This window comes from Argentina silus, assembly GCF_951799395.1.
Source record: "Argentina silus genome assembly, chromosome: 9".
In the NCBI taxonomy this organism is placed as follows: Eukaryota; Metazoa; Chordata; class Actinopteri; order Argentiniformes; family Argentinidae; genus Argentina; species Argentina silus.
Genome location: NC_139663.1, coordinates 15,868,090 through 15,889,990, shown reverse-complemented (window position 1 = coordinate 15,889,990; position 21,901 = coordinate 15,868,090). Strand labels below are relative to the sequence as shown.

Below are 21,901 nucleotides of genomic sequence, written 5' to 3'. Positions count from 1 at the left end.
ATGCCAAATAAAAGGAATTCATATGTAATCAATATGTTTCTTATGATAACTAATCTCTAGGCTATCTAACCCATTTAATAACCGGTTAGCAACGGGGGTGGGGGGTGGGTGGGGGGGTGGTTAGGGTTCCTCTGTAGCAGGGGCTGTGCAGGTGCACAGGGGCCACAGTGCCTCCCCATGCATCAGAGCATAACCAACTGGATTTCATGTTTACACTGTCCATTCACATTCCTCTATGGCACTTACAGATGCAGAGTGGTATGTTGGTTAGGCTACTCTGCCAAAATGACGTTGTCTGTTTGTCTTTATGACTTTAACAGTGATAAAAACAAATAGGTTGGTAATCAAACTGTACATTTGAGGATTAATTATGTTTCCCTGCGGAAGAAATAATATTTACATAGAAAAAGACAAGATAAACCATTTTATGTCTTTATCTTGATTTCCTGTAACATGCTAATCTACTGTACATGTGCAGAGCTATCTTGCTCCATCTGTGTCTTCCTCCCTGCATGTAAACTCTTTCTACAGTATATGCTTTCTGTGAATACTCAGCATACCAATTACTTTGTCTTGCATGGATGGCTGAAAAAAATACATAAAACAGAAAGATCCATAGTCAGCTTTATACATTATTCTGTCTGAATTATGTCAAAATACCATCATGCATTTAGATTAGCAAAACGTTTAGTAAAAACGGGCTTCTCTCTTCCCATTCTACTGCCAACTACAAAAGTGTTACATATGTGTGCATTACGTAGTATCAGTGTACAGTGCCTTCAGTAAGTATTCACCCCCCTGGACCCCCCTTTTTCCACATTTTGTTGTGTTACAACCTGAGTTTAAAATAGATTTGATTAAAACATTTTGTCACTGATCTACACAAAATAGCCTATAATGTCAAAGTGAAAATGATGTTTTAAAAATGAAATGTATTCACCCCCTTTGCTGTGACACTCAAATGGCAATGCTCAAATGCAAAAATGTTGTCAACAAGTCACGTTGAATTGAGTCCATCTTAATGCCAGGATAATAGTTCATGTGATTTTGGAATTCATATCTTTGTTTTTATAGGGTCTCTGATTTGCATATGAATTCAAGTGATACAGCAAAGAAAGTGGCTGGAAATGTGTTTATTCGGTTTTACTACAAAGCATTAAGTTTAGTGCAAATCCAGCACATGCAATGCAGTTTCCGCACCATCCCTTGTCTGAAGAATAGTGGTAGCTGCATCATGTTATGGGTATGTTTGTCACCAGCAGGGACTGGGGAGTTTGTCAGGATCAAGAGAAAATTATGACATTTGCTGAATTGGTAGTGACAGCCTAATCCACACAGTGTGTAATCGATTCCTATGCAAACCAGAGACCCGATAAAAACAAAATATATTCATTCTGAAATCACATGAGCTGTTATCATTGCACTCAGATGGACTCAATTCAACTTATTGAGTGACTTTTTGCATTTGAGCAAATTTTAGGAGTGTCATAGCAAAGAGGGTGAATACTTACTCAAAATTCAGTTTTTAATTTTTAATTAATTAGTAAACATTTCCAAAAAATAATTTCCACTTTGACATTATAGGATATTTTGTGTAGATCAGTGACATAAAAACAAAAAGAAAATTGAATGTAAAATATTTTGACAAATGCAGGATGATGCCAAGGCGTGTGTGTGTGTGTGTGTGTGTGTGTGTGTGTGTGTGTGTGTGTGTGTGTGTGTGTGTGTGTGTGTGTGTGTGTGTGTGTGTGTGTGTCTTACCTTGGTGAGGTAATAGACATGGTGTTATACCTACAGAATTTCTTCGACTGAAATCCACCTTGAACAATCATGATTTTACTAGAGGTGATGTTTAACGTTGCGTTTGAAAAGAGGCGGTCTTATAAGCAGCAAACAAAGTGCAAGTAAATATCTGATAGTTGCGCATGTTGAGGAGGGAACTCGAGAGCCACACATCCCAGTGCGTAGCCTATACTCAAACTTCAATGAAATAAAACGGAAAGAAACAATCCTTTGCCCGACTTTTTATATAGAAAAATCTTTACTTGTATGGCTTTACTAATGTGTCGTTCCCATCTAGATCCGAATAATGCTTGGCTGAGGTAATTGTCGTGCAAAAAGTGGACTGGCTGCGTAAATTCCCCGTGATTGTCGACCTGTGGTTCTTTTCACGATATAAAAGGTAAGCATATATATATTGACCAAACATACTTTCATAGAAGGTAGGTCAATGTGAGCACAGTAAGTTAAAGGCATTCAAGTCTCTTGTGTAGTGTGAACGGCTGCGCTACGGTGCATGCCCACGCTGCCTTTTGACTGTAGCCTATTTAATTAATTAGAATAATTACTCATCTGCTTCATCATCTCAATAGTTGGAATCATTGCTCTGTAGTGGTTGATTACTGAGGTTTGTCAAGAGAGATACGCCTATCACCTCTTTCAAATCTATACTGTACATAATTTGCAAACTTAGACCATTGAAAGCATCTTACTAAATACATAACCGAATATACCACAGGTAGAACTTTTGCAACCTGCTGTTTAAAGCTAAAATCAACACCATCCATCATTATCAGCTGCTTGCTAACGTATTGGATTAAATGTAGCCCAATGTAGGCTACATATATTGTACATATTACATTGCTATGGCACATCAATGTCTGTATCAAGGTAATACTCCATGTGTGTTCCGAAAGGGATATCACAATCAAACCTTTGATGTACACTACACATTGCAAATGTGTTTACTGTACTTCTAAAGTTGCATGCAGTCCACCGAGTCCCTTCTCTGTGTGGGCAATGTGTGAGGTATTGAAAGAGCTTTTTATTTTATTTTTTTAGAGAATTGTTCCTCTTCTCTTAAGCCCACAAGGTCAAACAACCCTTTAGCAGGGGATGTGGTGATGCAATTGCTGTGCAAAGGGGGCAAGTTTAACATAGTTTTGTTTATGGAATAAGGAAATATGGTTGTATGCTGTTGCATTATGGTCACAGATGTAATGTGGGTAAGTGCAGTGCTGAAATGTCAATGAAGAGTACAGGTGCAGTGAGTGAGCTGAAGTTGTGTAAGTGAACTAGTTTATTTTACGCCCTTAGGTATAGGTCATGCTCTTGATTCAACCACATTGCCATAGTACTCAAACAAGTAGTGTGTTAGTGCTCAAACAAGTATAGTATGTTGTGCTTTTCATGAATAGATTGGATTCATATTCCCCTCAAACAGATTCAGGGCCACAAATAGGGATGTACCGATGTGGGTAAGGTTTAGGAGGGTGAGAATAGGGATTGAAATGCTACATACTGTACAGTACTTGATTAATATAATACATAATGGTTGCACTTTATTAGAGGTACAGAAATAACCAGGTATTTACTTAAAAATAACTTGATAAAATGGTTTCTAAATAACTTGTCTGTGGGAATATATTATACTGTAACAAGCACTCACCATCATTTGGCACCTGATAGCTTACAATTGTATTGCATTATTTTAAGGAGCCTACGCACCAGAAAGTCCCCATTCTTATCACATGATTTAAATGATGAGATAACAGTTGGGGACATTTCTAGTATATATCAGTGAAAACAGTCCCGTTAAATAAAATGCAACTTAAACAGAAATTAGTCACAAATACTATTCAAAAAGCTTTATGCTCATATCAATTTATTTGTCCAGGCCTCCCCTTGTAGATCAAAAAAGAAAACATTTTATCCAGTTTTTTTCTTTGCTTTGGTGATATTATCAATGCAAGGCCATGGTCAGTTCTTTATCCATGGGTTCAACAGACGCTCAACAGATTCATAGATTAGATGCTGGAAGTAATGAGTATCACTTTCCTAGAAACATTTGACTATAGGGTTTCACCTCTGGTTTGGATTGGTATAAAAGCCACTTTTGTTAAGTTGAAGCTGTCCATTCATACAGGTGAGTTTTCCTCACAGCATGTCCCTGACTGTGCTCTGTCTGTGCCCTTGTGTTATTTGCATGGATGTTTACATGCTCTGCCAACCACGTAGTTTGCTGTGGCTAGTTCAGTTTTCTTTCCGTAGTGTTTTGCTCAAAGTTATTGTCTCAGCTAGTAATTCCCTGGGCCCTATGAAAGCAAGTGCAAGGAGATGACATAAATCAAGAGCTCACAAATTGTTGGCTGTGAGAGCAGACGCCAACCTTTTGTCATCCATTTGGTATCACTGCGATCACCATGCCAGGGGAATTCTAGGGAAGTTGGCACAGCACCAACGTGCCCCAGGCTCACCTTATCTGAGGCATTCTAATAGAGATGGCTTGTCAATAACCCCTGAGTCACTGCATACTTTATGTCTGTTACTGTTTTACACGTTGTTTGTTTGAGATTATCATTCTCTAGTGTGACAGAGAGAGAGAGAGAGAGAGAGAGAGAGAGAGAGAGGTCTTCTCTTGGCTGGCTCCAGAAACATGGCCATCTGTTAGCTCTCTGTCCAACGACTGACTTGATTCGAGAGCAGAATGATGAGGTTGTTTGTAGGATGCCTTTGAAATGTTTCAAGTTATGTCAGCTTTTGCTGCACTCCCGAGGGAGAGTTACATCGGCACCATCTCTCTGGTCGATGCGGATTTAGTTTTTCTAATGGTGTGTGAAACCAAAAAGATTAGTATGTCAGGTTTTTAGAGAGCTACTGGTTGTCAACGTTTGGGAGAGAGCACTGGGAGGGAGCAGTTGTTGGCTGTATGCATTTACCGGCCATGGTTTAGTTAAACAGATAAGAGGGAGTTAGATAACACAAATCAAGTGCGCTGCTGTGCACACGGCGCAACCGAAGTGGGACTCTGGTAGATTAAACAATTTGTCTATTTTACGTCAATGGAATGTGTGAAGTCATATCCTTTGACTTTCTCCATGCTCATCCTATGCTGCAAGTTAAAGCACTCTCTTGTTGTCATGCGTTTCTTTATGAAGCTAATATGTGAGCTATTACTGTCAATAAGTGAATATGTGTTGTCTTTAGAGTGAAAGATGGAGCGCTGGTTGAATGAACAGTTCCTGTCAGGTGGAGAAAAAGAGAGAGAGACATGAGTTTGAATGAAACACTCATAGTTTAAATTCCTTTGTATATGAAATTGAATTTAAACTGCATTTCTCCTCATGTTGTTCATGCAGCCTTCCGTCCTCCTAATCAGAGTTCTGTGAATGATTCTCATTATCGTCCTTGCTCCTTGCTCATATCCGCCCTGAATGAGACTGATTCAGATGGGGAACAGAAGGGCTTTTTACTGCACGACTCGAGTACCTGAGATCACAGCACTGTCGTACTGTTAGCTCCCTCTAGTGTCTGATGTGTGAATAGGCTGAGGCTGTGGGGTCGGGCAGTACATATCTGGCTGTCTTGTGTTGGATGAAGCAGTTTTGATGCAGTGAACTACTTTTTCAAAGTAGCTTTAGTTTGACAATATATATTTTTCTCAATGGTTGTTTTAGTGTAGTTCAATTTCTACCCTTGTAAACTACAACTTGGTGATTTACTTAAATACAGCTGGAGTAGCTTCCCCAACACAGCATAAAGGTGATATGGGGCACGCAGTGAACTCAAGCCACCCTTCTCACACACATTCACACACACACACACACACACACACACACACACACACACATTATTTATTTATTTATTTTTTAACTTGGTGCTCAGTGACATGTCAGCAGTAAGTTGGCTCAGTGTGAAGGGTTTATGAAGTCTGTGGGAGAGTAGCAAACTGAATATGAAATATAGAAGCCATCATGAGTTTTAAATCCTGAAAATTAACAACAACAAAAAATCGAAGAATTTGTTTGCTTTTTGCTTGGGCAAAAGGGGATTTTGATGTTTAGGCTTCTCCGCATCAGTGCCCATCTTCTGCCTCTTCCCAATGTTCATGTCTGTGTGTGTATCTTTAGGTAAACATTAACACATGGATGCATGCTGGGAACTTCTGGCACAAATCTCCCTGTCCTAAGTTTAGTGACAGAAGGTTAAGGGAAGTGTCTTCTTGTGACTTATTTTCTGTCCCATATCCATTTTAGAAATGTTTTTTTCAGTTTCCCCATTCTCTACTTCTCATTTCCATATCTTTATTTATCTTAGACTTCAACCAGTATTTCACAACATACTACTAGCTGTCACAGCCCCACAGTTACAGCAATGTTTATGCAGTACAGAATGTACTGTACTGTAGTCTACAGGAACTGTAAGCAGTGAACTTGACAGTTATACGTTCAGTTCCTCCCTCCAAATGAACTTGCTAGTTGCTAACCACTTCTGCACCACCTCTTTTTCTAACCACCACTGCAATATGACAGTGAAGGTCTTTCGTATGTACAGTATATGCAGATGACTTCTTGCCTTTTCCTGTACTTAAAAGGCGAAAAAGACCCTGCATCTTTCACTCCCTAGAATTGGTTAGGCTTGATGACTGTTTTTTTTTCTTCGCCCCTTCCAACCTTAATCTCTCCCTTTCTCGTTTTATAGACTGACTGGCAACCGTTCTGCTCCTCCTACCCCTCTTCTCAACGACTTTGCCACCTCAAACTGTCATCATGGAAGCCAAAGGAAAGTTTGATTTCAGTGCAACAGCAGAGGATGAGCTTAGCTTTCGAAAGGGAGATATCCTTAAGGTGAGTGCGTTGGGGGTAAAACTGTCACTGTTTGCCATAGCAACACTATGAATGGACGTAGAACTGCTGTTTTGCCGCCTCAAAAGTACAGATTTTTACCAAGCATTCCTACTTAATACACACAGTTCTACTGTTGTGTTATGCTGATGTATCGCCTCTCTGGCAGAGGTGGTACTACTACAACTAAACAGTGATTTTTTTTGTTTTTCTCTGTCCTCTAATTAGGTTCTAGGTACCACAGATGATTGGTTTAAGGCAGAGTTGCACGGGCAGGAGGGCTTTGTCCCCCAAAACTACATTGAAAGACAGACCCCAAGGTGAAACGTAGTCACTCTTATCCACAAATTTTTTTTTACAGTGAATGCGCCTCAAAGTGTGCGCATACAAACTGTGTGTGTTTGTTTGTATCCCCCTTGATGACGTGTCTGTATATCTCCCTCTCCAGCTGGTTCCAGGAGACTGCCAGCCGTAGTGCTGCAGAGGAGGTCCTGATGACCAGGGAAGTGGGGGGCTTCCTGATCCGTGGTAGCCAGAGCTCCCCTGGAGAGTTCTCCATCTCTGTCAGGTGTGTGTGTGTGTGTGTGTGTGTGTGTGTGTGTGTGTGTGTGTGTGTGTGTGTGTGTGTGTGCGTGCATGCGTGTGCGTGTGTCACCTGAAATGATCTCCATTGATAAATAGAGCAACATACATTTATTTTATGTGTTACTTGTACTATGCCAAATGAGAATTTCAAATGTTCCCTCCCCCTCCCCAAGACAAACTTGATCAAAGCGGTACATTTCGCTGTCTTTAGGAGAGTAAACAAACTTGTGTCCTGTATGCTGACAGAGTTGATTGGATACACACCCCAGCTGCTTGTGACAAAAGTTAGCTAGAACGTCTGACTCTGAAATCCATGGGCACAAGCTAGCTATGTTAACTGGTGAAATAAATGATTGTTAAAAAAAGATATTACTCTATGACTCCTTATGCTGAACAACTGTCTTGTTCAGTCAACATCCATTTAGTTAGCACCTGTGCTAATTGACTGCAGTCCAAAGAGCTAACATCACTTCAGCAGGCACTCCAGTAACAGCAAACGCCAATAAACAGGTTTATTCATTCATAAAAATCCATATATATGTATACGTTTTCCTCTGGAAAAACCCAATTACACTGATTTTCTATAATTTTGGAATGTGAGATATAACACAATATAAAATCAACTTTATATCTTTAATCTAGATGTGAAGTTTAAATGTCAGTAGAGACCGTAATAAAGCATCAATCATCTCAATTTCTACAATGACCAGCAGGGGACAATCTAAGAATTGAAGAAATAGTTGATAGCATGTGAATCCACTGGACACATGGAATGTGGACAGGGCATTACTAATGTGTTTCACAATAATAATATTGGATTAAAGCTTATCGCCTTTTGTTGTGACGTGCTTCACTGCTTTATAATAAACCCCTTTCTTTTTCTTTTTTACACATTATCTCTCCCTCAGACACGAGTAACATTATCTCTCCCTCAGACACGAGTTTGATGTGCAGCACTTCAAAGTGATGAAGGACAGCAAAGGCAACTACTTCCTGTGGTCAGATAAGTTCACTTCCCTCAACAAGCTGGTGGACTTCTACAAGATGACCTCCATCTCCAAGCAACGGGAGATTTACCTGAGAGACGGTAGTTGGAACAACCAGAGTCCATCTACTGCTCAACCGGTATTTCAGCCCTGAGAATCTTAAATGCCCTCATGTCCAACGTCTCAATCTGATCTATAGTATCTCAGCTATGTCCACTTCTTAACAAGGCCTCCTTTCCTTTACCTCATGTACTACAGAAATCAGTGGGATAGGGGAGGCTGGTGTTGGCAGAAATTGTGTTTTATTCCATTCCTCATTCCACACCATGCATTACGATAAGCCCATCCTCTGATTACTACCTCCACCAGCCTCGTGAATCATCAATGCTAATGTCATATAGTGTAAACAATTGTTTAGTCTCTGCTGTTTCTTTCTGTCTTGCCTCTAAGAGATGGCTACTTTACAATCCTTTCCTCTCCTACTTTTCCCAGTTGAAGAGGGGTAGCCTACCTGAGGAGAGGCATGGAAGCCCGTCCGCAGCTACAACGCAGCGCAGGGCTTCAGACCAGCCTCACAGTCAGGTGGTACAGTCGCTAACTACCACTCATCCTACCTAAACAAAACAATTAGAAAGAAAATGGCCATGAAAGCAAGCAGTAGCTTCTATGTACTGTACCTTAGTCATGTAAAACAGCATCATTGCTGTCATCTGATTTCCTTAGGTCTATGATGTTCTATTATGGTCCTAGAGCAGTGGTTCCCAAACTTTTAACAGTCATGTACCCTGTGTCGGTTATTTTGTAGCCTAATTGATATTCTATGAACATTATCCCATACATATTAGACATTGTGATAATATTATTCTGTTGGATAGGGTGCATGCATTTATTTTTGGTACTGAGACTGCAGTCGGCTATTCAACAGGACTGTTTGGGAAGGTAAATCACAGATTTATTTCGCGTACCCCCTAGATCGATCCACGTACCCCCGGGGGTATGCGTACCCCCACCCCACTTTGGTCCAAGAGGGATAGGCTGGGTAAAGATTAGAATCAGACCTCCGGCTGAATGTTCTCTCTCTTCCCCCAGAGTAAGAGAGGGGGTCTGGAAGAGAGGGCTCACACGATTGGAACCCCAGGTAGAAACAGCGCTCTCAGCTCCCACCCAGCCCCCCGATCTGAAACCTTGCCTCCACCACAGGTACTGTAGTATGCTACTCCCTACTGTTAAAATGTCCTCCTCAACGTTCTCTGAAATGACTACCTCTCGCCACTTGACCTCACAGCATTTGTGTGTGTGTGTGTGTGTGTGTGTGTGTGTGTGTGTGTGTGTGTGTGTGTGTGTGTGTGTGTGTGTGTGTGTCAGAGGGCAACCATACAGGTGAAAGCTCTTTACGACTTCACGGCGGAGGAGGGCGATGAACTAGGTTTCAGTGCTGGTGATATTATTGACATTTTGGATCGCTCGGATGCCTCCTGGTGGAAAGGAAGGTTGCGGGGTAAAAGTGGTCTGTTCCCTGCCAACTATACCTTGCCTATGTGAGGGAAGCTCTAACTGTAGGAGGATATGTCACTTACTCTTTGGACCTTTTCACCAATCATATGGACTGTGAGCAGGGGCAGAAGTCTTTGTTGTGTCGCCTGATCTAAAAGGACAGTGGTGACCCCAAAAAGAAATTGATGCAAGTAAGATTTTACAATAATAATTGTGTAAAACATACGTACACTCTTGTATATGGATCTAAAGCTGGTGCTTTAATACATGTTGCGATGAAACTGTCATACCTGCATGACTTTTAAGGATTTTAGGATTTGTTTAAGGGAACCTCCACACCCCAGCTATTAGGCTATCAGCTGGAATCTCCAGGAGGATAGATGTACAGTATCTGCTGTCGTTATTTATGAGAACAACAACTATGCTGCCATTTAGTTAAGGTATTACATTTATGATGACATATTGTATGTTTTTTTACATTTTGTAAAGCAATATTTCTTTTCAATCTCCATAGCATAATATAAAGGTCACCGTCACTGCATGGAAAGCAATGTCTCTGTAGAGTTAACATACAGTATACAATGTTGGTTTGGTGTAAAGTTTGATACACTTTTCATAACTCTGCAATTTGTGTCAGTGTTTCAAAGCCAATGACACAGAGCACAATATGACCTACAGCATGACCTTAAATAATTTAATCTGATTTGTGTCTGTCAGACCGGCAGTGAATCGAAGCAAACTATCAAAGCCGCAGTGTATCATTGAAGTTGTGATGGCTTGAACTGTTATCTTTTTGCTTATTTGATTTCTCTTTCAACAAGTTTGCCAGACATTTTAATATTGTATTGCCATAAATGATACACTTTTTTAAATGATAGAATAACAGATATACTTTGCCTTGACAGTATGCATTTTTCTTCAGTTTTTCATGCTTTATGAAATAAAATCTAATCTGTTCAATTCTCATAAAGTTACTTTCATCAACCACCATGTCATGTCTGCATTTTAAATACCAGTCTCAATATGATTGGAGAGATAGTGTGTGACGGTGACTGACTCAAGGTAGGCCTACTTGGAAATTTGACTGCTTGGGAAATTCAAATAATTCACCTCATAATGTCAACCACCCACACTCATTTTGAACTCCTCCCCCCTCCCTCTGCTCGGAAGAGGTTTAACGTCACTTGTGCGCTTACCTTGTTCATACAGGTAAAGGTGTACCCAGAGCTGCGGGAGAAAAACAGGACTAACCGTGGGAAGGTTTAGGAGATAGCTGTTATGGCCGAGTCTCAGCTTATGTGCATGGACGATGAACATGTCAATGTGAGGATACCCGAAACTAAACCGGAGTTCTACTACAGCGAGGAGCAACGGGCGGCGCTCGAACAGCTGTTGAAGAACGGTGATGGCGCTTTCAAGATGCGCCTTAAAGAGGACAACGTGAAAGACTTTCTCTCCGCGCGCGAAGTGAAATGGATCCGAAACACTTTTCACGAATACGAAGCAGACAGTGACTCCGAGACGGGTGAAAAGGCCCAGGAGTCAAAAGCGGACTCGGGCATCAAATCCACGTACTGGCCTCAAATGTCAGACACAGCGGTCCCACCGCTTGATATTGGTTGGCCGGGCTGCAGTGGGTTCTATAAGGGGGTCACCCGAGTATCTATCTACACGCATCCACCCAAAGAGAACGGCCCCTATATAAAAGAGGTGGTGAGGAGACTCATTCAAGAATCGAATAAGGTAATTTCACCTGTAGGATATTACACATGAATATTACACGTGCCTACTTAGCCTCCCCTATGAGTCCTATTTGGATACTTTTTGGGAAAAAGTAAGTCCTATCACCTGGTATTTTCACCATGAAAAATATTAGGCCTACATTCTGTTGAGTTGATTAAGAATGTACAGTAGGCTAACAGTATACAATCACAAAGGTAGTTTATTGTAAATTCTAGTATTCGTTATCAGACATGAATTAAAATATAACACCTGATAGTGAAGTAGACTTTTTTTACAGTCCCTACATAAAGCCATTATTATCACATTTGTAATAACAAAGTCCTGTGCAAATATATTAATTACCTTCTTCTCAAAGTTATGGGGAATCATTGCTCAGCATTGACCCACTTGGCCATGCTTTGGGTTTTACAGTAGTTACAGATAAGGGGAAGTTTATCCACTGTCATGTGATGCCATTGAACAAAAGACAAGTGTCGCTAGGCAAACTTAAATTATTGCTCCTCCTACTGTAGCATTTTTGGCCTTCTTGAGTAGGTTCATATATCTTAGAGGCTGAGCAAAGAGGAGAGTTCTTGCGCATCTGATATTTTTTACAGGATTGCTTTCTGTTCATTTTGGACACAGTCTTCACACCAACTGCATTGTGTGGTTCCTTTTGGGTCAATGAGATAACTAAAGGCCTCCTCACTCACTTTAAACTCAAACTGAAAATCCCAAATATATCAGCAATGGTTGTCAAAACAATACTCCATATATAGTGCAACTTGGACATGCCTTGTACCATATGTAATTAATTTCAAAGTCATTAATTTGGTGCGCTCACTGAACAAGATAAAAAAGGAACGAGAGAAACAAGAAAAAAGGTACCAGACGCTGTGGAAAGAATGTTCACAGTCAAGCCCTGTGTGAATGGAATTGAGAGACATACATGTTTTAACAAGCTCCTCCACATGTGCAGTAGATGCAAAGGGCAACCTGTCACAGACTCGCATCAGAACCTGTATTATGACAAAAGCTTGTTCAACCAAGTCGTTGAAACCTCCCTCCTACTCCACCTCCTCAGGGCTTATGACTGTAACAGAAAGCCCAGATAGATCTTCTCTTCCCCGTCCTCTCAGCATACAAACTCAATCAGCAGTTGCCCTTCCCGTCTGAATGACTGCTTGACCTGGCAGGTATGCTACCGGAAGATGAATGACATAAGCTTGTTTGTCACTTGATTGGGCATGGCCATCGAGCAAGGAGGTTGACGTGTCAATGGGCACTGCAAATGTGACACAGACACTATTATGTGGGAGTAAGTAACCCTAAAATTGGAGCTCTCACTGGTAGACTCTAGGATTGGACGGTATAAATGTTTTCATACCTTTTATACCGTCCTGAATTATTTATGTGGTGACTGCAATACCGTATGACATTTAACCTAAACAATAATTTAAACCGTACATCCCGATCACAGCTTGACAAACTAAACTTAACAGTTGGACAGCATAATGTTATATCTTAATAAGAAGTATCACACACTGCATTCGTAATAATATAACTTGTCTCATGGCCTATGTCATATAGCCTGTAGATTATAATTTCTCTATATACACTTCCCACTTTATTAGGTACACCTTGCTAGTACTGGGTTGGACCCCCTTTTGTAGCCCATCTGCTGCAAGGTTCGACGTGTTGTGCGTTCAGAGATGGTCTTCTGCATACCTTGGTTGTAACGAGTGGTTATTTGAGTTACTGTTGCCTTTCTATCATCTCGAACCAGTCTGGCCATTCTCCTCTGACCTCTGGCATCAACAAGGCATTTTCGCCCAGAGAACTGCCGCTCACTGGATATTTTCTCTTTTTCTGACCATTCTCTGTAAACCCTAGAGATGGTTGTGCGTGAAAATCCCAGTAGATCAGCAGTTTCTGAAATACTCAGACCAGCCCGTCTGGCACCAACAACCATGCCACGTTCAAAGTCACTTAAATCACCTTTCTTCCCCATTCTGATGCTCGGTTTGAACTTCAGCAGCCTAAATGCATTGAGTTGCTGCCATGTGATTGGCTGATTAGACATTTGCTTTACTGAGCAGTTGAGCCGGTGAGTGTATATTGACTATTCTAAATTATGAGACTATGCTCTGGGAGTCCTAATTACACTTGCTTATTTTTGAGGCCAGCTGTGAGAGACTCCCGAGGGCCCGGTCTGTCCGTCGCCTCTAGTCCTACACCGCGTTTGTCACCACCAGATTGAGCTTGTGGCCAAAACAGTTGAGCCATGGCCAATTCAGGGTCCGGATGGTGGCTGCAATGTTAGCAGCATCGTCAGTCGTTATGGCCGAGAGTTTATTCGCATCCAAGTGCCGTGCGGAGAGAGCATCAACAGTGTTGTCCGCCGTCTGTAGGCGTTTTGACTTCAGTTTCCAGTCGGGTGTGACAAAGTGGACGGTTAACGACATGTTTGGCGTCATGTCAGCGAATAGCTCTTTGAACCAGACAGCAGCACTTCACATAGACAGATATCCCCATCTGTGCAGCTGTTAATGGGTGTTTCAGGTTGAGATGCTAGTGTAGATTAGTTCCCATTAGTGTTCCCATCTCTGGCCCTCATCTTTTTCATACAAATCTTGCAAATAACCTCTTCCAAATTTGCAGGCTCTCCTTTATTGTCGGGACTATAGCACTAGGCATCTTTTTTTTCTTAGATGGAAGAGGTCACGTGCAGCAACCTAAAAGTTACACTTGTAATTGACAAACATTGCTTAATTTGGCAGTTTGATAGATAGTGGAGCAGACATTTTATGACGGTATTGAAAAGCATAGCGTGGGCATTTTCCAGTCCCGCGGGATACCGTAGTACCGCTATACCGCCCAACCCTAGTAGCCCCCCCCCCCCTTTTTTTTTTTTTTTGTGGGACCATAGTGTTTTGAACACTTTGGAGTCACTTGAATTAAGTGTATGGGTAGGGTTATGTGTTATTACACACATCAAACGTTGTGAAACGTAAGTGTTTATCTAAGGTTAAGGGTAAGTTATCTTGAACTACTTAGGAATATTGATGTGTACCTTACAACCATATGCAATCTCATGATACTCATGTCATATTTCAATAATGTTAAATCGTTTGACCTGGTACACATGGAATAATTCCTGTTTATGACCAGTCAGATTCTCCTCTTTGAGGCTGGGTTAATGATTGACATACAGGAAAGCCAAACCCGTGACTGAGCATTCTGTGTACAACTGAGTATGTAGGCCAATTAACTTAGCAAGTTGTATGCAAAATGATGACACATACCTTATTGAAGAGTTAGGAAATGACTCCAACGTAGTTCAGTAGTAGAGGTATTCTCTCCCGTCTGGACTAACTTGTACACAGTCCTGTGTTACCACAGTCTTCATGAGAACTTGCCCCAAGCAATTCTCTAGTGCTCATATTTTTCATATGCAAATCTGCCCTCCACAAACTAGCTCTGTTTTACATAAGAAGTAGTTGTTGTGGGATTAGAGGATTTTAATCCTCAAAGTGGTGTTCATTTGTTTGCGAACGTCAAACATGTCAGATTAGAATCTCTATTTTGTAGGATTTATCAGCTATCCTCTCATTGAACAGGTGATATGAATTTTGAAATATAGCAGGAAATGAAACTACTTGAGCTAAACTAGTTTTTCCAGGTAATTAGAGAGATTCCACCAGTGGAGGCTTGTGGAGGTAGAAATCGGAGGACAGGCTCACCCGTGTTTGGTACCATTCCTTAAACAAACATGTTTCATACCAATCCTCATTCCATTCCATGCATTACAATGAGCCCAATTTCTACTTCCACCAGCCTCCCCTGGCTTACACATCGTATTTTGGTCTCACTCAGCAGCAATTGTTACCATGAATCACCTCCCCGTAAGTTTTTACAATGAACTGTCTGCTTGCCAGGTGATGAAGGTTTCGGTATGTCGCAACATAAAGTGAGCACTCCCCTCACAGAAGACTTATGAAATATGAGAGGCCACCTGTTTGCATTCCATGTATAGTACCCTCTATAAATATTGGAAAGAGGAAGCATTTTGCCTTCTTTTAGCTCTATACTCAAAAAGGACGGCCAGGTTACAGTTTCCTAAAAAGAACTGTACCTAAAAAGAAAAAAAGCCTGCAGAGGTCTGGAAAACAGTCTTGTGGAATATTATCATGTACCGGAATGATTGCAAGTGGAAAGTTTGGAGAAAGAAGGATCTGTCCCAAGATTTACAGCATACCACCTCATTTGTAAAACATGGTAGATAGGAGGAGGTGCTATGGTTTGGCAGCAGCAGAATGTATTCTGAAGTGTACAGAAACAACTTGTCTGCTCGAGTACAAGCAAATGCCTCCAAATTCATTGGATGACGTTTCATCATACAGTAAGACAATGACCCCAATCATACTGCCATAGCAACTAGGGAGTTTTTCAGGGCCAAAAAGTGGAAAAGTTCTTAACTGGTCAATTAAGTCAATCTTCAGATTTAATGTTTAATCCAATTGAACATACATTTCATTTCCAGAAGATTTTATGCAAAAAGACCTAAAAACAAACAACAACTGAAGATGGCTGTAGTAAAGGCCTGGCAGAGCATCACCAGAGAATATACCCATCGTCTGGTGTGGTCAATAGGTCACAGACTTAAGGCAGATGTTGCATGCAAAGGATTGTCAACCAAATGAAAAAATGTTGTACTTTCTAAATTGTGAACCCAATCTGAAAAAAAAAAAAGGATCTCTACTTTTACCTCATAATAAAAGAAGACAAAATGCTTCCTCTTTCCAATACTTATGGAGTGCACTCTATATCAATTATTGGGAAATGTGAATGCACTAGCTGGTTCATAAGACATAACATGGTACATACCGTAAATCCAACATCAATCCAACATTCTGTTATGACCTAAATACAATAAATAATTTATAAAACTGATTTTCATTGTCATGTAATTGGATCTTACAAATAATTGAATATTTTAAACTGACTCTAGCCTGTAAACTTGCCTTATGGAATTTACTTTCAGTGATAGCCCAATCTCACTTTGGACCCGATAATTCTGATTGCCATCCCTTTGTGAGCGACCTTGCTTTTTGCCACTTAGTGTCCTTTGGCTCAGGCCATCACCCTTTTAACAGGGCATCTGGCCAGAGGGTTGGGTTTTTACTGTATGTGCTGGCTGGAATATGAAGATAAATGAACATATAAGGCATGCAAAGTATGGTTCTCTGTGTGTACTTTTCTCATTGACATTGGGATGTTTAGGTTTGTCATTCCCAGCTCCTCTGCATCTGATATTCCCTCCCAATATTTGCAGGTAGTAGCGGTGGTGATGGACCTGGTCACGGACCTACAGATTGTTCAGGACCTGTTGGATGCAGCATCAAGACGAGGAGTGGCTGTCTACGCCGTACTGGATGCGCAGGGAATACCTCATTTCCTGGACATGTGCAGTCGGCTACAGATCACTGCCTTGCATTTACGGGTGAGACAAGCATAGCAAACACGCAGGGAAGCCACAGGGAGTAGGTAATACACAAACAGGAACTGGGTAAGATAAACACAGGAACAGAACCTGGTTCAAATCCCATATGGAACAGTGACAGTCAGTGATGTGAATCGTTGAGCATAGAACTTAGGGTCCATTGACTTGGTTTTGGTTAAACATGCTAACAATTAGCTGTTAGTTAACTCATTTCAGGGTAAGGAACCAAATATGTGATTTTAATTTGGGTGAACTATTCCTTTGACTCAGAAGTTCTGTCAACCTTTGTTATCAAATTGGGAAATGATTTATTCAGATTCAGAAAACGTTAATGTCCTCAGAGAGGCAATTTGTTGTGCAGCATCAGTCCATAGAAAAATACAATAGACAGGATGAAAGACAACAACAACAATATACACCGATATACACAAATAGGCCTTTCCATCGTAGGCTATCCATCGTAGGCTATCCATCGTAGGCCTATCCATCGTAGGCTATCCATCGTAGGCTATCCATCGTAGGCCTATCCATCGTAGGCTATCCATCGTAGGCCTATCCATCGTAGGCCTGTCCATCGTAGCCCTATCCATCGCAGGCTATCCATCGTAGGCCTGTCCATCGTAGGCCTATCCATCGTAGGCTATCCATCGTAGGCCTATCCATCGTAGGCCTATCCATCGTAGGCCTGTCCATCGTAGGCTATCCATCGTAGGCCTGTCCATCGTAGGCCTATCCATCGTAGGCTATCCATCATAGGCCTATCCATCGTAGGCTATACAGAGTATTGTGCAAAATGCACGGGGTGGGCTGCTAAAGTGCTGAAGGGGGGAGTGCCAGGCTAATAAAGAGTGTGTGCTTTGGGGATGAAAGAGTTTTTTGCTCTATTGGTTTTTACCCTGGGATATCTAAACCTACGGCCTGAGGGGAGGAGTTGGAATTCAGGGTGGAGGGGGTGGGAAGAGTCCAGTGCAATCTTGTCCACCTTCTGACTCTAGCCAGGTAGAGGGATGACAGCTGTTGTTCTTGCTGCCCAATGATTTTCCAACATGACACAGCATGCTTTATTTTTGAGTTCTATTTAAATTGGTATTAACCTGGTATTTGATAACAAATTATGTGGTAACAAAGAAACCAACATGTAGTATTAGGTAGTGATTATGTTATTACCATTTTACCATGCAATTTCTCAATAAAGATCAGGTAAACAGCAGACTGTAAAATCAAGTGTTACCCAGATCCTTTCCAGCACAGAGCAGAACAACGTCTGACCTACTTTTTATCTTGGTTCCGTAGTTTCTATCTACTGTATGCAAAGGTTGTAGATCTAGCCTGCTTTAAATGGAATGTTTGAAAACCGTGTCAGTGTGGTGTCAGTTGATACAGTTCTGAATGGCCCTTTCAGTGTTCCACTGTGCCAGGGTCTGGTATTGTTATTTCCCCGGAACAATCTATTCCAGTGTAACTTAATCCTCTTCCACACAAGGGTTAACAGCATAGAGTAGCATCCTAATGACGTGTCTGTTTCTGCGTTTACGTCTCAGTATTTTTTTTCTCTCTCTCCCTTCCTTTTCTGGCTTGGTAAATAGATGTGCCCCGCCTTTATGCTCATGGGGTTATCGTGAACTTTTCCATCATTGCTTTTAAATTTGCTTACACTGAGAGTTTACTTTAGTCATGGGTGGTAACACCACAATTTACATAGCCATTGCAGACTGGCTGATACAGTACGTCAGTCTGATACGGTACAGTACAGTATGTCTCCTAGTCAGCCTCAGGTGTGTCATGCTGAACGAGGTCAGGTGTTTGACTGGTGGTCTGTGTGACTCTCTCAGAACCTGCGAGTGAGGACGGTGAAGGGCTCTGGGCTGGCCTTGTCCATTGGCAGGCTGCCTGGCTCATTATGCTCCAAGTACATGCTGGTGGATGTGGAGAAAGTCATGTTTGGCTCGTACAGGTCTGTATTCCTCTTAGTCATGCACTATCACTTATTCATACACTCACTCACACAGACGTTAACTCTGTGATCTACTCCTCGACTGAGCCTTATGTCTCCCTGTCTGACATTCCCAGCTTCACCTGGAGCTCTTCTCGGGTGGACAGGAACACCATCACAGTCATGACGGGACAGGTGGTGGACTTCTTCGACAATGACTTTAGGGAACTGTATGCTGCGTCTGAGCATGTGGACCTTTACAAGGAGTTTCACATCACCAAGCCGCCGATGCCTGCGCCGGTGCAAAAAGAGCCCCTCAAGCCCCTGCCGGTGTCCACCTCCCGCTTCCAGGTGACTCTTGGAGACTCCAGACAGTCTGGCCTGAAGGTGCCTGCACATAAATATCACAACCCTAAGTATTCACTTGTGGTGGGGAACAGCCTTAGCCGCACGGTGTCCTTACAGGACCTCTCCGCACGAAGAGACTCGCTGACTGGTGGCACGGACCTTGGGAATGGCATCAATAAGTTCCTCCATGCCAATGGGGGCATTAGTACGAAACCGGACAGTGTCATTCCAGAGTCCCCCAATTCTCCTGTGGTGGTGAAGGAGGAGGAGGAGGAGGAGGGGGAGGAGGGGAAGGGAGGCTTGAAGAAGCAGCTCCAGGCCTCTGGTGGAAAGAAACAACGCAGCTCCTTCAGGCTCTTCCTGAAGGGCAGAGGAACCCCTCTGAGCACAGAAACCATAGTAGAGGGTATTGCCACCCCTACAAACCCCTCTCCCATCCACAAAGCCTCAGAGGCAAATAGCGCTGTGACTGATGAGCTGAAGGACTCATTTGAGATCATAGAGAAACCATCATTACTGAAATCCAAGAACAAGAAGCCATTAAAACTCCCCCAAAGAAGTATGTCTCTAATGACCCTCAACACAGGAGACGAAGATGGTATGTGTGAATACATTAGAACTTAAGAAAGGTTTTGAGTCCCTCACATTGTTTTCTGTTGTTGTTGTTGTTGTTGTTGTATGTTATTATGTTGCTCATTCATCTTTTTCTCTGTTCCTCCTCTAGGCGTGAAAGGGCATAAGAAACATCAGAAAAAGAACTGCATTCAATCCTGAGACGCAAACAAGGAGGACAGTGTCCACTGGGAGAGAGGGAGCGAGACTATTACATGCATTAAAGTGATTGCCTTAAGTTATGACATCATGGGATGTACTACTGCAGTAGCCTGAGCCTGGTGTCACATCAATGTATCTTTGCAACATTCCCCAGGAGAACTTGGTGCAGTGTGTAGACATTGACTGTCCTCTAGGGTTTGATGGTAGAGTCTACTGTGTGCCATGGACTAATTATTAATCTAATTTTGTTTACCTGGACTGATTTGATGGACCATGCCGTGAAAAGTGTCACCCGCCCGCCTATTTCAGTATTGCTGTCAACGCCAATAGGTGACATTTACGACCTGTGTCATAGAGAAATACTGTACATGTTGGCCTACAGTACCAGTACAGGCTCGACGATCCATCCTTCATTAGATGATAGAAAGCTAGTTTGACTGATATCTGTCTTCACAGCAAATTGGAAACAAAGTGTTTGTTGTGGCTGTTATGTTCATAAGAAGTCAACTTGTTGTGTTGTTTTGTAGCTCTGCCGTTGAAAAGGCGACTGTTAAGACCTAAATGATAACGATGGTGTGAGGAGGTAAAGCTGACCTAAGAAGGTAGATCCTGAAAGTACCATCCCTTACGTTATGGAGAAAGGAAAGTGATCAGCTCTGCTCTCACTCTGAAGTATCCCCTTACCAAGACACTTTGGTAATGGACTGTGTCCACTGGTGTGTACTGCACTGTATAGTCTGTGAATAATGTATGTGTGGACTTGACACACCAGGCAGTTCTGGTGTTAACAGGTAAGAATAAATGTTTGTACACTATTGCAGTTTGTATGCCATTTCTATGTAGATTTTTTTTTGAAGTTTTTTAAAATGGTATCAGTTTCGGACTAAGATATAGGATGTATTTAGCAAATTTTGAATATTTCTGTTGTCATACAGTACTGTACCAATTTTGACAATAGAAATAAAATTGTTCATAGAAATTATGGTGTCAGGTCCTGTATATAGAAATGCCAACCTTGTACTGTATGAGTCCGCATGCATGTAATTTCACTACAAGACAATATGTAATAAAACAATGGAAGAAAACACTGTAAATGTATCTAATACCTTACATAACCTAGTTCTGTCTAAAGTTATACAGAAATGTTCCACATTTAAAAAGTGGTAAGGATACTTGTGCAAACATTTCCTACCATATTATGTAGCAAATCTACTGATTTGACTGGATGTCCAAGATCTCCATTCAATGACAAGATTTTTCAGGTTGCTAGTTGATAGTTTTAAGTTTGCTTTTGATGGGTGAGTCTATGTGTTAATTCCCACCCTAGTTTGAAGAGAAGTTATATGAGAATAAAGTTTTTCAAAAAAGCATATAATGCTTTATAATCTTTTGGGAAGTGTGTCCCTCTTTTCCTTTTAAAACGTATACAATGTAGACTGATCTTGGCGCAAACAGTGTAATTCTGGAGAGGTTTGGGGAGGTCAGTGTACCGGTGGATTGTATACCGTACATTGTGAAATAAACATGTGATGTAAATGATACAGTACTTCTTCGAAAGATAGTGCTGTCATATGGCGGGAATGTTAGTTTGTGTGTAATTCTGATCAACTCAACTGTTTTGCATCTCTCTATCTACATGGGGTTAATCTACATGGGGTTAATCTACATGGGGTTAACAATAACCTCAGAGTAGAACCAGAGCCCTGCTAAACATATGCACACAGGAACTGGTGTGCACAGGAAGTGCATGTTTGATGCCTCATACCACAGGCACTATCCTCGTCTCACAGTAGAAATAAAACAGCCCTTATCACCACCACCACTGCACATGATTCAATAAACCGTCACATGATTTAATATCCCTGTAAATGTTCTTTGGGAAACACAGAGGTCTGTCCTCTTGGTTGACCAAATTACCCAACATTATCATGTG

The 21,901-nt window shown here is 41.6% G+C and overlaps 3 protein-coding genes across 3 annotated transcripts in view; 2 read left to right on the top strand and 1 right to left on the bottom strand.

Moving 5' to 3' along the window:
• Positions 1–21,901, bottom strand: part of apol (apolipoprotein L) — a 194,109-nt gene that overhangs the window by 118,416 nt on the left and 53,792 nt on the right. The gene's annotated exons all lie outside the window — the stretch shown is intronic.
• On the top strand, positions 1,928–10,673 carry grap2a (GRB2 related adaptor protein 2a). Its single transcript, XM_083677931.1, has 9 exons — positions 1,928–1,960; positions 2,081–2,182; positions 6,481–6,626; positions 6,852–6,943; positions 7,072–7,191; positions 8,144–8,333; positions 8,687–8,776; positions 9,284–9,394; positions 9,560–10,673. The coding sequence occupies exons 3-9, from the start codon at positions 6,549–6,551 to the stop codon at positions 9,734–9,736; spliced, it is 858 nt and encodes a 285-aa protein (XP_083534057.1). The 5' UTR covers positions 1,928–1,960; positions 2,081–2,182; positions 6,481–6,548; the 3' UTR covers positions 9,737–10,673.
• Positions 9,753–21,536, top strand: fam83fa (family with sequence similarity 83 member Fa). Its single transcript, XM_083677930.1, has 6 exons — positions 9,753–9,879; positions 10,898–11,431; positions 16,746–16,913; positions 18,746–18,867; positions 18,984–19,792; positions 19,919–21,536. The coding sequence occupies exons 2-6, from the start codon at positions 10,967–10,969 to the stop codon at positions 19,966–19,968; spliced, it is 1,614 nt and encodes a 537-aa protein (XP_083534056.1). The 5' UTR covers positions 9,753–9,879; positions 10,898–10,966; the 3' UTR covers positions 19,969–21,536.

What these genes read in the sequence shown, in the direction of transcription:
- fam83fa (XM_083677930.1), top strand. Translation starts at nt 10,967, where the DNA reads ATGGCCGAGTCTCAGCTTATGTGCATGGACGATGAACATGTCAATGTG. An exon ending in TCACTGCCTTGCATTTACGG is followed by an intron (nt 16,914 to 18,745) that starts GTGAGACAAGCA and finishes TGACTCTCTCAG; the next exon opens with AACCTGCGAGTGAGGACGGT. An exon ending in GTCATGTTTGGCTCGTACAG is followed by an intron (nt 18,868 to 18,983) that starts GTCTGTATTCCT and finishes TGACATTCCCAG; the next exon opens with CTTCACCTGGAGCTCTTCTC.
- grap2a (XM_083677931.1), top strand. Translation starts at nt 6,549, where the DNA reads ATGGAAGCCAAAGGAAAGTTTGATTTCAGTGCAACAGCAGAGGATGAG. An exon ending in GTCCATCTACTGCTCAACCG is followed by an intron (nt 8,334 to 8,686) that starts GTATTTCAGCCC and finishes TACTTTTCCCAG; the next exon opens with TTGAAGAGGGGTAGCCTACC. An exon ending in CAGACCAGCCTCACAGTCAG is followed by an intron (nt 8,777 to 9,283) that starts GTGGTACAGTCG and finishes CTCTTCCCCCAG; the next exon opens with AGTAAGAGAGGGGGTCTGGA.